This window comes from Dermacentor silvarum, chromosome 9 (assembly GCF_013339745.2).
Source record: "Dermacentor silvarum isolate Dsil-2018 chromosome 9, BIME_Dsil_1.4, whole genome shotgun sequence".
NCBI classification, from domain to species: Eukaryota; Metazoa; Arthropoda; class Arachnida; order Ixodida; family Ixodidae; genus Dermacentor; species Dermacentor silvarum.
The window spans coordinates 119,796,493-119,810,572 of record NC_051162.1 but is presented as its reverse complement, the minus strand read 5'-3'; the positions used below and the strand labels follow the sequence as shown (position 1 = coordinate 119,810,572).

At 47.0% G+C, this 14,080-nt stretch overlaps 1 protein-coding gene across 1 annotated transcript in view; it reads right to left on the bottom strand.

The window, feature by feature from the left end:
* Nucleotides 1-14,080, bottom strand: part of LOC119464169 (lipase lipl-3-like) — a 52,937-nt gene continuing 38,857 nt past the window's right edge. Inside the window, exons 4-7 of the mRNA XM_049655414.1 lie at nt 8,074-8,166; nt 5,360-5,431; nt 2,457-2,525; nt 1-513 (exon numbers count right to left, since the gene is read on the bottom strand). Coding sequence (XP_049511371.1) covers nt 259-513; nt 2,457-2,525; nt 5,360-5,431; nt 8,074-8,166 — 489 coding nt within the window. The 3' untranslated portion in view covers nt 1-258. The remainder of the gene's footprint in view (nt 514-2,456; nt 2,526-5,359; nt 5,432-8,073; nt 8,167-14,080) is intronic.

The following is a 14,080-nucleotide window of genomic DNA, read 5'->3' as shown; positions in this document are numbered from 1 at the left end:
CACGATGAGTTGGTGTGGGAACTTCAAGGTCCACCAGAATTTCGCATTTGCGTTTTTCCTGGCTTCTGAAGCCTACTCTGACGGTAAGCAATGACATTTTTGGTGTAGTATTTCATGTATTTCTTGCTCTTTATTGGCCCTTTAAACTGATGACCCTATTTCAGCTAGGCCGCCTCTTGTTGATTTGTCAATAATTAAAGCTGTCATCTGCGGTTTATAGCAGCGTGGTATAACGATACTAACTGACACTATAGACATTCAAAGGTTCTGAGAAGAGTACTTCTTCGCGAGTTCAATGGCAATGTTATGCAGAATATCGTTAGCCCTGTATCCGTTGACGAAATCCTGGTGGCAGAAGCTGGGCTGGGGAACAATGTAGTTGAGCACAATGTTGGAACCGAGTCTGTAAGCCAGGTCGGCCACGTCGGATGTGTCCGCCAGTATGTCCCCCTGAGACGAGAACAGGGCTATGGGTAGTCGTATGCGTTCCAGAGGGTATTGAGGTGGAGTTGCCTGCATGTAAAAATGCGAAAACAACGAAACATTTTAAAATAAATGTTGCAGTTTCGCCAGAAAGGCGAAGCATTGATGGTGGTAGCGATGTATTACCCAACTGCATGAACGCCAACGCTCGCATCATTATAGGCCGCTTAAATGGCAGTCAACATTCCCTTACGAATCGACTAACACGCGTCGTGTCACGCACGCATAGACAAACCTGAACAGATCTCGCTCATTGACCACGAGCACTGCCAGTCACAACGCTGGCGTGATAAAGAGCGCCAGCAAAAAGAAAAAGAAGCGTACGCTTCGTGCTGCATGCCTCTTGCTTCACGTCGCCTGGGAAACTTGATGTTACACGACCTCAAACACTAGGTGCGGAGAAAGACAACGTGCATAAAGCCACCAGCCACCTCGGCTCACCCTTACCTATTTGACCCGTTGGAGATAGCTTTCAAGATATGGCGCATCAGCGGCTTATGTGCTCAGTCACACGGACAGCCACGGCCGTGCTTGAGGAGGAGATGAGCGCTCACCTGTCCCTCCTAGAGGGCGCTTTATTACGTTACCGCACGCTCACCTCCTTCTCCCCCCCCCCCCCTGGCACGCGCTTGATTAGATAACTTCCAACAATGGACATACGGGAAGACGGCGACAGCAAGCCACCATCATTCTCAGCACAGCCTCGCAGGCTTTCGCTCGCACCTACGGAATGCTGCTGGAGCCGTGATAGGACGTTATCGCAATTGGACTTTACAAAGAACATCATGGTGGCCGGGATAGCACCGGCTACGGCGACGGCGAAAATTCACTTGCAGCGTCTATATAATTGCTATTGATGTAAAATGGACGCACTATCAGAATAAACTCGCAAACTCACTACTGCATTCACTCACTCAAGCTCCCTCTGACTAAGCCCGGCTGAGTTTCCTTTTGATGAGTTTGTGCTCTAGTATGTCAGTAGAGTCTGGTTTCTCGTGAGTCTGAATGAGCCAGCTTGACTCTGATTTCTGAGTCCGAGTAAAGCCTTGTGAAATATGTAATTTGTGATAGTCTGAGTGAGTTGTTTATATTAGCGATCTATAATTATAAGTAATGTCTTTCTGTAGAGTTCTCCTTGGAGAACTCGCCAACACTCCTGGAGCACTCTCCACTATCTATGAAGCAATCTCAAAGGAAGTCAAACATGCTCTTAGCTATACAATTAAGAGTCTGCTTGTAGGCACGAAGCAATTCATATTAACGCTGCAGGCACTAAATAGACGTGAAAGCACCAAATAGAATGATAGTGTCATTTCTGCTGATACAGCAGAAATGCTGTAACCACTTGGACACAGCGGTTTAGGCCCAGCACAGCGCGCAGCAAATCTGCATTTTTTTCATCCATCAAGCCAGCAAAGTGCATTGAAGTGGCAAAAAATAATACGTGAAGAAACGAGAATGAGGTCGGACTGAATGGTGGGTCGTAATGGAATGAAAATACTGTAACCAAATTAGGCTAGTATGCGCATAACCTAACTACCTGTAAGCATTGTGTTTAGAAAACAATGAATCGTTAGAAATTCAGACACATAAAACGCAATAAATAAAGTGACAGGAACCTTTGAATTCACAAGCATAACGATTACGCAAATTCCTGTACTAACCATCGCTCTCATAGTATCTGAATGGGCGTAGAACCAGAGTTATTTCCAGTAATTTTTCTAGGATACCATGTTTCACAGGTAACTAAAGACAATAGACACATATCAAAGGATGTCTCTGTCTCTGCCCTCCGGGGCCCAGTGGAGGCGCAGAAAGTAGGTGCCCACGGAAATTTCGCGTTATCAAAAAAAAAAGTCAAAAGTGCAGTGCGCCAATATTGATATTGCATACAAAAAAAAACAACACAAGAACGTAGTGTTACAAGAATGAATCCCACGCGTTAAAAGCCAAAGGCATAGACTATCATTTACCTGGCCATATCTCCGGCGGTTCTCCTCTTCACCATGGTCATACATCACTAGGTTCTTTGCTTTGTATATCTGTAAGAAAGCAGGAATCACACATGACTTAGCAGTGATGCTTCGAAGGGAGCTAAAATAAAGCTCACAAGTTTTGCCAAAAGTTTACCGCCTAAGCAACATTCTACCAATGCTTCCTTCAGTGAGAGAAGTTATTCCAATTTTTTTCCAGTGCATAAAAGCAGTTCGAGGTAAGGTGATTTATGCTGCGGAGAAATTATTTCACCTCGTATTACTTTGTACGACAGGCAGACGTAAATTGAAAAACAAATGATTGATAAGTGGAATAATCAAGTCTTGTAATCACTACAGTGAAATGATACAAGGAGTTCGCAAGGTGGCAAATTAGGGCAAGCGTAGGGAAAATGGAGTGTACAATCGCCACGTATAATGACTGTCACGAAATGTCCGTGAGAGGCATGTGTTTTAGAGCGCAGCTGTTAGGTGTCCGTTCCTGCGTCCAGTGTATGCGTTCCCGGCGTAACCGAGCGGACGAGCGCAGCGGATGATAGAGCGAACGTGGAGCGCAGCAGGTGGATCATAAAATCGGTGAGAGCAAAGAGGGTGCGAGGAGATGAGCAGAGGAGCAGGATCAGCGGAAGCATCAGGCGGAAAGCGGAGGAGGAGGGTACGGCGAAAGCGCGAGAAGAAAGGCGTAGTGCGGCGGCGATGGCTACGAGATGGCGCGAGAGTAGCACGCGTCGTCTGGGAGGTCTGTCTGCGTGCGGCTACTGTGAATCGCGCCCACGCGTCACCCGCACGCTGCTTCTATCGGTCTCTCGATTAGCAGGCAGTCGCGCCACACTTCGCTCCGCTTGGAACGTGCCGCATGAGACAGATTATCCAAGCAAGCGAATGCAATGTATCCGCGCAAGCGAATACATTGCGAAATGGCAGCACATATAGACTGTTTTATGGAAGCGTTTAGGCGCCACCATACTGGGCTGATAACGCTTCTGTTTTCAGGCTTTAACAGCGAAGTTTACGGTACTACAGTGGATTCGCAAGCATGAAAACAGTTGTATAAATGCGTTCAGCATTTCAAGACTGTTACGTGACTTAACTTCTCATAAAACTAAGAAATTGTTTGTGTAACAGCCCAATGTGGCGGCGCTCATGAATCGAACATAAAATCGTCTATAGAGCTGCGCTCAAATTTCGCATTAGGGAGCATCGTAATCGTCGGTGAATTTTTTTCTTTCCTGTTTGACCACATTTACTACTTGAGCCTTGCCCATTTCGTCTGTTTAGTGATATTTCACCTGGTCGAACGATAAGGGGCTCGCGTGGTCATTGTATATAAGTCTCCATATTTGTTAGAGGGGCCGTGAACCACTTTTTATCGAAGTGAAGAAAGGCACTAGAAGTGAAAATAGGCTATTTCAGAAATACTTGGCCGAAAAGTACTTCAATGCGTTCAGCAGAAGCGGAGTTATTGGCAATCAAACACGGCTTCCGCTGTGCTCCCGTTCCTTCTTAAATGTCTTGCACTGTGAAGGCTACGGGGGAGTGGGGCGTGGCCACAACGCTCCGCCTTCTAAATGTCACCGTCGCCCCCAGTTCAAATTTCATTTTGGAGTTAACGTAGACGTCGCGACTTCCGATATTGGTGCCTACGACGCGCTAAACGTACGCCAAACGCGGATGTCTTCAGCGAGCCGCAATGCACTTAGCCAGTGGGGTAGTGGCGCCAACCCGCGGCGGACGCGGTATCTACGCTGCGTAGACCACCGCAGCTACCAATAGAAGCCGCCTACAGGAGAGCGCTTTATTACGAAACAAAGCGTCCAGAAGAGAACGAGGAGCAGGCTTCTGTTTCAAAAAAGAGCTTTGGATAGAAAGGTGAGCTCGCGCTCCGCTTGAGAGCTCCAGGCACCGCGGTCCCCCCAACCAACATATGCGCAGTGGGAGGTGATCCTCCGTTGCTCCGCGCCTCAGGTCTGGCTGGCCCTGATTGGACGAGTAAGAGCGGTGGTGGCAGCCATTGGGAACTTAGACTGAGGGCCCCAACGACATCAATTCTTTCACGTTATAATAAAGTTTATTTTTTCTTCCACGCACCGCGTACGCCAACAAAACTTGGCTGTTCACAGCAGCGTACGCTACTCGTGGACTATGCTATTTCACCAAGCCCTAGGGGTGGTTCAGAGCCGCATTCAAGTCTACATGTTTCTTTTTTAATTGTTGGTGTTCATTCCTTGAAATGAAAAGTGATGCCAGCGTCTTATTTATTGGGTGATATTTTTGGTTGAGTTTCCTAGTTCATCGCTGACAGCTGTAATGTGCAGTTACGGCCGGCTGCGTTTACATGACTTCGTTATAAGGAGAACGGAGAAACGCGCTAGGATGAGAAAGCGGACCGTGTCTCTTGCCATGGGTCTATGAAGCAAAGAAGGGAAGAAGCAACCAAAAGGGTAGGGCAGAAACATGGAACAAATTCAAGATGTTTGAGGGCAGCTTTGCAATAAAAATATAGAATCTAAGCAACCTTAAGTGACTCACCTTAGACTGGGAATACGGAGCATAGAGTAAGGCTTGTAGACAGGGAAATTTAGTAGTTATCAGGTAGATAAAAAAAAGGAACAAAGGGAGCAGTGCTATCGTTTGTACAGAATTCTGGCGATCTCGGAAATGTAGGTAATTAAAAGCAGTTGCACTTCAGTGTATTCGGGTTTGCTGGATGCAAGTATACTCGAGATTTAGAGATGCCACGTCGCTGTGTGGAAAGCTACATAGATGCGGACGAAAGGCGACGACGTGCTTATGTTCGAACGTTGCACCATCTATCTTGTTTGATCATTGACTTCGTTCAACTGCGCAAGGAAAGAAAGGATGAGATGGTAGGTGCAACTTACCTGGTAGAAGTGCAGGAAGTTTTGCACGCTCGAACCGATTGGAAAATGGCCAAAGTACACCGGAATACGTGTCTGTATGAAATAAATTAAGTATGACTTCACGATGCCTTAACACATTATGGGATGTAACGTGCAGAGTTGCAATTTGTTTCTCATACAGAATCGAAAGTAACAATAAAAGAACACAATACATAAGTTAATTGTAAGTGCATTACAAAACTATGTGCGCAGTAGTAACGTTTTTTTAACCTAAAATCTTTAAAGGGAAATGCCGAGGCCGTATTTTGTACCAATTCTTCATTGTTTTTCGTTATTTCGGAACTTCGTCATAAACGCTCACGATGCGTGGCGCATGCTTTCACCGAGTTCAGTCACTCGATGGTACGGATGATAAGAAATGTACAGGAGTTGGAGAAACAGAATCCTCACAAAATAAGTTTTCTCGTTTTCGAATGAATTAAATGTGTCTCGTAAGCACGCAGTGTAAGCATGTAAGCGCTGTTGCTGGTTCTCCCACGAGCCGGTTGCTATTTTTACCCTGACATATCTGGCGTGCCTGCTTTAAGGACTTCAAGCATTTAAAAGTTTCATAGCTTCTAATAACGATAGCTAATTAACCATTTCATAGATACGAGCACGCATAGAAAAACCTAATTGCCGCTTCAGTCGCTGCTATCTGGACGCAGTGAGGTTGCCAGTGCTTTGCCACGCTCAGCCACCCACCTCGCCCCGTCTGCCGACACCGCTGCCGCGCTATCACAGAGTCAGGCAACAGTGCTGGTGCCGCAAATGTTCTAGCACCATGCACGGAAATGCACAGTTCCATGCAGCTGGTCGGGAGACTCTTAAGACAGGATCCCTGACGGCGGCCGCTGACTCGCTCCTCACCTTGGCTGCCACCTCATCAGCATAACCAGCTATCCGAGCTCAAGTTCCTGGTCTACGCGGGAGCGGAGGTTAGTCCTCTGCCACCCACAAAGGCCGACCGCTCATCGCCGATCGCCACGTATGGCCTTCGTTCGCGGGCTATTGACCTGGGACTGCGGCTCAGTGAGTAGTGTTAGAAGTTTAGCACAGCGAGGAACGAAGCGCCCTGAGAAGTTGACGAATCCCACAAACTCATCGAAGTTCCTAATGATAGTGGGCGGCGCAAAGTCCTAGGCGGCATGGCCTTGGTAAGGTAGACGCTTAATTCCCCGAGAAGTGATGAGATGGCCAAGAAACACCATCTGCGACGCGCAGAATGCACAGTTTTTGGCATTAACCACGAGGGTTATAATGCTGAAGACGTTGGAGGAGTGCCCGTACGTGAAGGTCATGGTCGTCATGGGTGTAACTTGCAATAAGAATGTCTGCAATGTATTCAAGCACAGCGGGGAGCCTGCGTATCACCTTGGCGATGAGCGTTAGGACAGTTTGAGCGGCGTTGCGGCGACCAAAAGGCATACGCACATACTGAAAAAGTCCTAACGGAGTTGTCAAGGCCGTCTAGGGTACGTCAGCAGACTCCACAGATATCTTGTGAGGCCTTGAGAAGATTGACTTGGCGGAAATTATGACAATCCGCCAGGTTAGATATAAACTTCCGTATGGGGCAAAGGAATACTGTCTTGTACTGTGCAAAAATAGAGCAAGAGAGAAAGAGAGACCGAGAGACAGACCGTTACACCTAAAAACAATATAGAAAGAGAAATCAATATCAGCAATCAATCAATCTTTTTAGGCAATACGTTCGCCCACTGTTCTCCTTTTCTCTCGTGCTCCTTTTACGTCAGTGTAGAATGCTTGGCATTATTTTCCTTACAACTTCAGGCGTTTTTTTTCTTGCTCTCACCTTATTTAACTGCTCCGCGCTAGAAGTACTGGTCAGTACGAAACCCACGTCACAATGCAGGCTTCCAAGTAAACTACACCCTGCCGTCAACAGTTTCCGCAAGCCTTTCGTCGAGCCGAGAAAACCTGCTTGCGTGAACGGATAGACGAGTTTCTGCAGAGACATAAAAAATGACACGTTGTTATTATACTGTCGTCCCTCCGTTGATATGATGACTCGGCCTTTTAGCGGTGAGAGTCTGTAAGAACAGCAGCAGCAGCAGAGAAGTAACAGCAAAAACGAGAACAACTTCCACTAATACAGCCACGAGTACTTCTGCAACATCAACAACTACAATCCTCACTTACTTTGCGATTATTAGCCCAATTTATCGCCTGCAGGAAGGGCTAATCAAGAAAATACACTGCGTTGGCGAATAAGCGCCCGTAAAGACGTATATATTTTCTGACGATAACAAGTGTAATATAACACGCAGTAAAAGCTTTATACCGTTGTTTTATATGGGATACATACTTTTAAAAACAATTTGCCTTATCACAATGCTGGTTCGGAATTGACGCTTGACATAAATGACATGGCTTTACAGATGACATAGCTACACTTACTCGCGGGCATGACTTCCCATGGCACTGCTCCGGTTCTATTTCGTACTCTCACATATGTGTTAACGCTATCGACTAAACACATAAAGGGTGTTTTAGCAAATGTTTCTGCCACCTTATTTCTCTGCGATTTCTCACGAAGAAAAATTTTCATTCTTATAAAATATATCCTAGAAGAGCAAGCTGGGAAATTTATCTCAGGTGATCTTGAAGAAATCTCTTCGAGGGGAAAGAAACAGAACAGGTGGTATATTATACTGGATTTGATGAGAACTTGCCATGAGTGTCGGAACGAACGGCATAACCAAATTTACAGGAGGCTTGATGTGAGTGATGTTTCCAACAGGACCGTACGCTATCAAAAGGGAGACCTGCGAAGAAGAGTGTTTTAAGAAAATTAAATCAAGTTGTTTTATCGTACCGAAGAAAGCCATGGGCTAATAGAGGCCGTAGTAACGGCTCAGGATTAATTTCTACCGTGTGGGTTGATTGATGTGCACTTCAATCTAAGTGCACATGTGTTCGCGCATTGCACCACCATCGGATCACTCCCGCAGTGACCTGAAATCCAACCCGCGATTTCGTGCTCAGAGCGAGGACGCCAGGCCGCTAAGCCACCGTGGCTGGTAGAAAGTTTCAGTATTGATTCGTTCATCTGTAGGAACACCATCGTGTATATCTTCGCCAGCGTACTCCCACGCGCATTCCTTCGGTCACGTTGTGAAGATGAAACAAGCCATTACTTGATCAAGCATGTGCAGAGTGCACACATGGCGCCGTCGTAAGGCCACGGTTCTAAATTGAAGCTAAATTTACCCTCGTGCGTGGCGTTCCGAGAGTCGTAGCACTGCACTAAACTGATCCATCCGAACAGAAATGGCCGCATGTGAGAGAGCTCACAATGTGATAGGTGGTGTAGCCTATTAAACTCAAACCGGCGCTCATCAGAAGTTAGAAAGGTGTACAAGTGTGCAAATTGTTGTAGAAATATCACGATTGCTCGGCTATGGCCCACTTGCATTCGACAAATACGGTCGAGAAATGGCGTGAAAAGACTCGGGCAGCAAGTAAGAGCGATATCCAACACATTTGCTAAACGCAGAGGGTGTACATCGTTATAGGGATCACAAGTGCATGTGGTTAAGGCAATCGCAGGAGACCCAGCCATCGAGGAGTGCAGAGAGATGGAGCTTGGCAGGCGCCACCAGTAAGAGGGCCGTTTTCTTACGTGTACGAACACCCTTTTCAAAACAAACAGGTCCATTAGGAATAGGGAGCAAGCACGATTGCAAAATTAGACCGTAAGACGTTTAGCATCTGTAACGCAAGAGAGCTATGTACGCTTTCTAATGCGTGAAGTGTGATTTTGGTAATTTGGTACCTTTGTGGCCCAAACACCCTCTGCAGCAAGCGCAAAATGTTTCCCGTATATAATTGTGGCTGTGTCCCTAATACAGCCTGCCTGATTTTCTTCCCGCGATCCTAATACTTCTGATTCAGGTGGTACCAGATGTGGTGAACAAATATCTGAAAACCATGGCAGCCGCGAAAATAAAAAAAAATCCTGCAGAAGCCATTCGACGTTAAATGTCGGCGTTAATGCGATTAGCGTCGAAGCAACGAAGCGGCCCTCTGTAACGCCACCGCAAAAGCCCGTTGTGTATGAGGCTTGTATGCTGCCGGGTTACTCTCTCGCACGTCTCTCTCTGAACGAGCAGAGCCATCTAGGGCAGCCGCTGCGAAGTCCGCGCCTGGCGCATATGTGAATATAAATTTGGACAAGATTGTACCCGCATATATGACACGCATTCGGTTCCACCTAGCGCCGGATAAAGTCATGATATTTAATGCGTTAGCATTCTTAGGCTACATCACGCACTTTCCGGGGGCTACCTATGCATGTATCTATGTTTTCTATACATCTACGTGCCAGTATAGAACCGTTTTTCCACCTACCTAGGTCACATGGTTTGTCCGTGGTCGAGTGATTAGCGCATCGGGTTGCTGTGTTGAGATAACAGGGTTCGAAATCAACCATCGGATCAACCTGGGTAACTGAGTATGTGCCAATGTATGCAAGCGTGCCTCTTCTATGAAGCTCCTTGATGCAGACATGGGGCACTGTTCCTACGGATATGCGGGACCGGGTAGGCACCACTGTTCCAGGAAACTCTTTGATGTCAACTTGGGTCACTGGGTGTGTGCCAGCAGGTGTGTGCTGCTCTATACAATGACAAAAAAAGATCGTTTAAGTTTATCCGATGCTGGGCGAAATCGAACCCACGCCACACGGCTTCCTCCAGGACAGCAACCCGACGCATTTCCCGGCTGCGCTACAAATCCACTGCGTATGCACCGCTTTTCAATGAACGCCTTTCGCGCCAACGCTTTAGCGAACTGCGCCATGAATGCACTGGGTATGTGCAACTTTCCGATGAACGCCTCCACAACTTGGGTCGCTGAGTATGTGCCACAGAGTGTGCGGTAAGCTAGGAAACACTTCTCAGCGCTCGCACTTATCTTGTCTCGGAGGCCACACATGGACTTCGTAAGTGAGTGAGAGGTCCTGATCCCTTTTGATCTGGAGGTTCAACTTCGGGCCATCAAAAGAGCCGATGAGGTGGCTGTAAGGCATCACCTGGTAGCCACCCCTCACTAAGCCAAATTAACAAAATAAAGTTGTTTCCTCCTCTTCCTTTTGACGTTGGGCAGGCGTTTGTCAACGCCACGGGAGATGTAGAAAACAAGAAAGGAAAGAAAGTGAGGCGCATAAATTAAGGAGAGAAAGAACATAAAACACAGTTTGTCAGTCTTTGAGGCCGTCTGGATGGTGTGGTTCAGTGTTCACCAGTCGCCTCGGATATCACCAAAGCCAGTGCGATCCGATCCACCAACCATGCCGGGGTCAAGTCGGCGCGTCCCCCGCTCCCCATCCATCCCCGTTGCCGCTTCGTTGGTCGCGATCAGCTGTAACCGGCTGTGACTCGAGTATTTGGCGTAGCCGGCGTTGGCAACCAGCCGCAGTCAGAGTTCATCGTTGCTGTGATGAGGTGGCTCTAGCTGGAAAGTCAAAAGACTCTTTGGTTGTCTTTTGACAGATCTTTCGGCGCGCCTGCCCTGACGTTCCCACTATTCGTTCTAGCTGGGTCTTCGTGGCCTCGGCGCGTGCAGCTCGCTCCTCCTTGGTGTGACCGGTCAGCGCCAGGCTCTCGGCCAGGGTACACGATCTGGGGTCTGGAGGAAGCCTCGGGCATTGCTGTAAGACGGGGAGGAGGGTTTCTTCTTGTGTACCACATAAGCGACACGTCGGATCCACGCCGAATAGTTCGTGGCGGTGTTGGTTTGTGAGGAGAGCGCCAGTACGGGCTTGAAACAGTAGGGCACTGCCTCTGTCTCCTCGATAGTGTGGTGATGGGCATGGTTCCGGCTTGTGGTGGTGATATAGTGCCAGGCTTTGCTTCTTTGCTACTGCCGTGTGCCATATTGTTGTTTCGGAATCATTGATTTCTTTGATGGCTGCCTTGTGTCACTCTGTCTCTGTCTTAGGTTCGTGGTGTTTGGAATTTTGGTTGTATTTGTGTCTAGGGACGTGTATTGCTGTATCCAAGGCGTCTTGATGTTTTTGTATCTTATGTGTAGGTATATCCTGCGACTGTAGTTTGTGTTTGCCATGAATTTGAGTCTGCAGGCGTATTGTAGTTTGCACATCGCCTCCCTTGCCTCGTATGAGGACCAGCTCATCTCCCCGCTTACTGCTGAATTATCTGTAGCCACGCTACCCCCAGCAGCCAGCGGCCCAGTTATATTTGGTGGCGCTGCAGGCATTTTGATGGTTTCGCTAGAGTAGGCCAGCGCGTCGTCTGCGTACGTTGTCGCTGGTACGGCTATCGCCTTCCACAGTGTGCGTCCAACAGTATATGGGTTGTATGAGTGCCTGGCCAAGTTCCAGATGTGGCCTTTGGGGCGATTTGATTTTTTACTAATGTGTTTTGGCGTAGGTATAGATAATTTGGTTGGTCGCTGAGTGTTACGCCGAGGTATTTTATTGCGATGCTTTTTTTTGATAAGGTTCCCTTGGAGGGTGAATTCGTCGCCAGTGTTGTTTGCGTTTATTCCCATCCACTGCGTTTTTTCAGTGTTAAACTTTAGCTGGTCGTTTCCTGTAACTCGGGAGCAGATGTCAAGCTGGTGTTGGAGGTCAGCTGCTGATTCTGCTAGCAGCACAATATCATCGGCGAATGCCAGACATGAGATATTGGTGTATTCCTCCTGCCCGTCAGTTGTTATCGTGGAAAGTCGGAGGCCTGGGGGGGGGGGGGGGGTATTCTGTAAGAGTCCACCTAGTGGACTGTCCATTTCGGCTGTCGCCGACTGGCTCCAGCTGCACGAGCCAGAAGGAGACTTGCTGGCTCTTCTTGTTAGTGCTGCTGGAGCCCATCGCGACAGCCGGAGTGCTCAGTCCACTAGGTGGACTCTTACAGAATACCCCTCCTGGTACCTCGTTGTCTAATGTTTGAAGGAGTTGTGTATATATTAATATATGAAATATATTAAATAGTGTTGGGGACAAGGGGCATCCTTTTTTTTTAGTGCTATCTTTTGCTGGACTCTCTCCGACCTAAGTTCGTGTAGTCTGTACAGTGCTGTGCAACCCGTGTATAGGTCCTTGAGCAGGTCTACGCTTTTACATTCTAGTCCGATGCCCTGTAGTTTTTGCCAAAGCCTCGAGTGGAGGACACCGTCATAGGCTTTTTCCATCTCTAGGAAAGCCAGATATAGCGTAGGTTTTTCCTTACTTTTCATTTCTAGAGCCGGGGTAAGCGTGAATATATGGTCATTTGTCCTGCGGTTTGGTCTGAAGCCATTTTGAGATTCTGGGAATATGTTATTTGATTCACAGAACTTTTGTAGTCTTCGGTTGAGGATTGCGCTGGACAGTTCTTGGACATTGCTTATTATAGATATTGGGCGGTAGGCATTTAGCTGTTCAAGTGGTTTCCTTTGGCCTTGTTTATGAGGGTCACTTTTGCCTCTCTCCATGCTGGTGGGATTTGGCCCGATTCAAGGATGTTGTTCAAGTAGAGTCGTAGCGTTTCTCTTGCTTTTGTCTTTAGCGCTCTTAGGAATTCGTTGGGGAATATCATCGGGGCCTGTTTCTTTTTGGTTTTTACGCTCGCTGATGCGTCGTTTCAGGTCTGTTATGGATATTGGATTCAGTAGACTAAGTTTTTGCTTTCTTCTGTTCTTATCAATGGCTGTGTTTGTGACCTGTGGTGCGTGCTCTTGTGGATTGTCTTTGAGTGTTGTGAAGTGTGATGTAAGGCATGTTTCCATCTCTTCTCGTGTTGTCAAGACTTCTCCCGGGGTACTGTGTAAAGTAGTTATTTTCGGTGCGGTTTCTTTTGGTTGTAGGGAGTCGATATAAATCCAGAACCTTTGACTGTAATGCTTTCGTTCCTTTATTATGTGGTTTTCTTGTTGCTTGAAAGTGGTGTCAACTTTTTCGGCCACCAAATGTTCCACCTTTTGCTTCTGGTGTAAGTAGGCTTGCCATGCGTTGGCTTTTGCCATGGTGTCCTTTTCACTTGTATGGCGGTGTAGTCTGGATAGGTTTTGTGTTTTGATATTTCTTTTTTAACTTCCTTATCAAACCATGGTGTTGGTCGAGTTTGCGCCATCCCTTTTGTCTTGCCAAGAATTTTGTCTGCCATTTGTCGGCATTCTTCTATGAAGCTCTTCACTGGTTTTGGTGTTTACTATTTTTTCGTCTAGTTGCGATGCAAACACTGCTAATTTGTCTTTGTCTCTTGTGTTTCAGTGCCTTGTTGTGCATGTTGTCTTTTTGTCTTTTGTGCGAGGTGTAGTGGTATCTAGAAGTATTTTAATTCTGTCATGGTCGGTACCACAGCTGTCTGCTTTGTCTGCGTCAATGTGCATTGGTTTTATTTGGATGTGTTGCATGGTGGCCTGGTTGTAGTATAACACATAGTCAATGGCTTATTTTGAGTGTGGCATGTCCACGTGTAGGTGCCTTGGCAGAGTGGGTCTAGGCTTGCTATGGATAGGTGGAATTTTTCCACTAGGCTGCGGAAGCCCATTGCATCCTTTTCTTTGCCTTCAAGCTCTATTACATGGCAGTTGAAGCCATCCAGGATGAAAACAGGATGCCCACTGTATTTTTGTTGGATATCCTTAGTGATGTATTCATATATTTTACTATTCCATTCTTCTTCAAATGATGATGCACCCATGTATGTCACACATAGATATGTGCTGCGTTTTTCT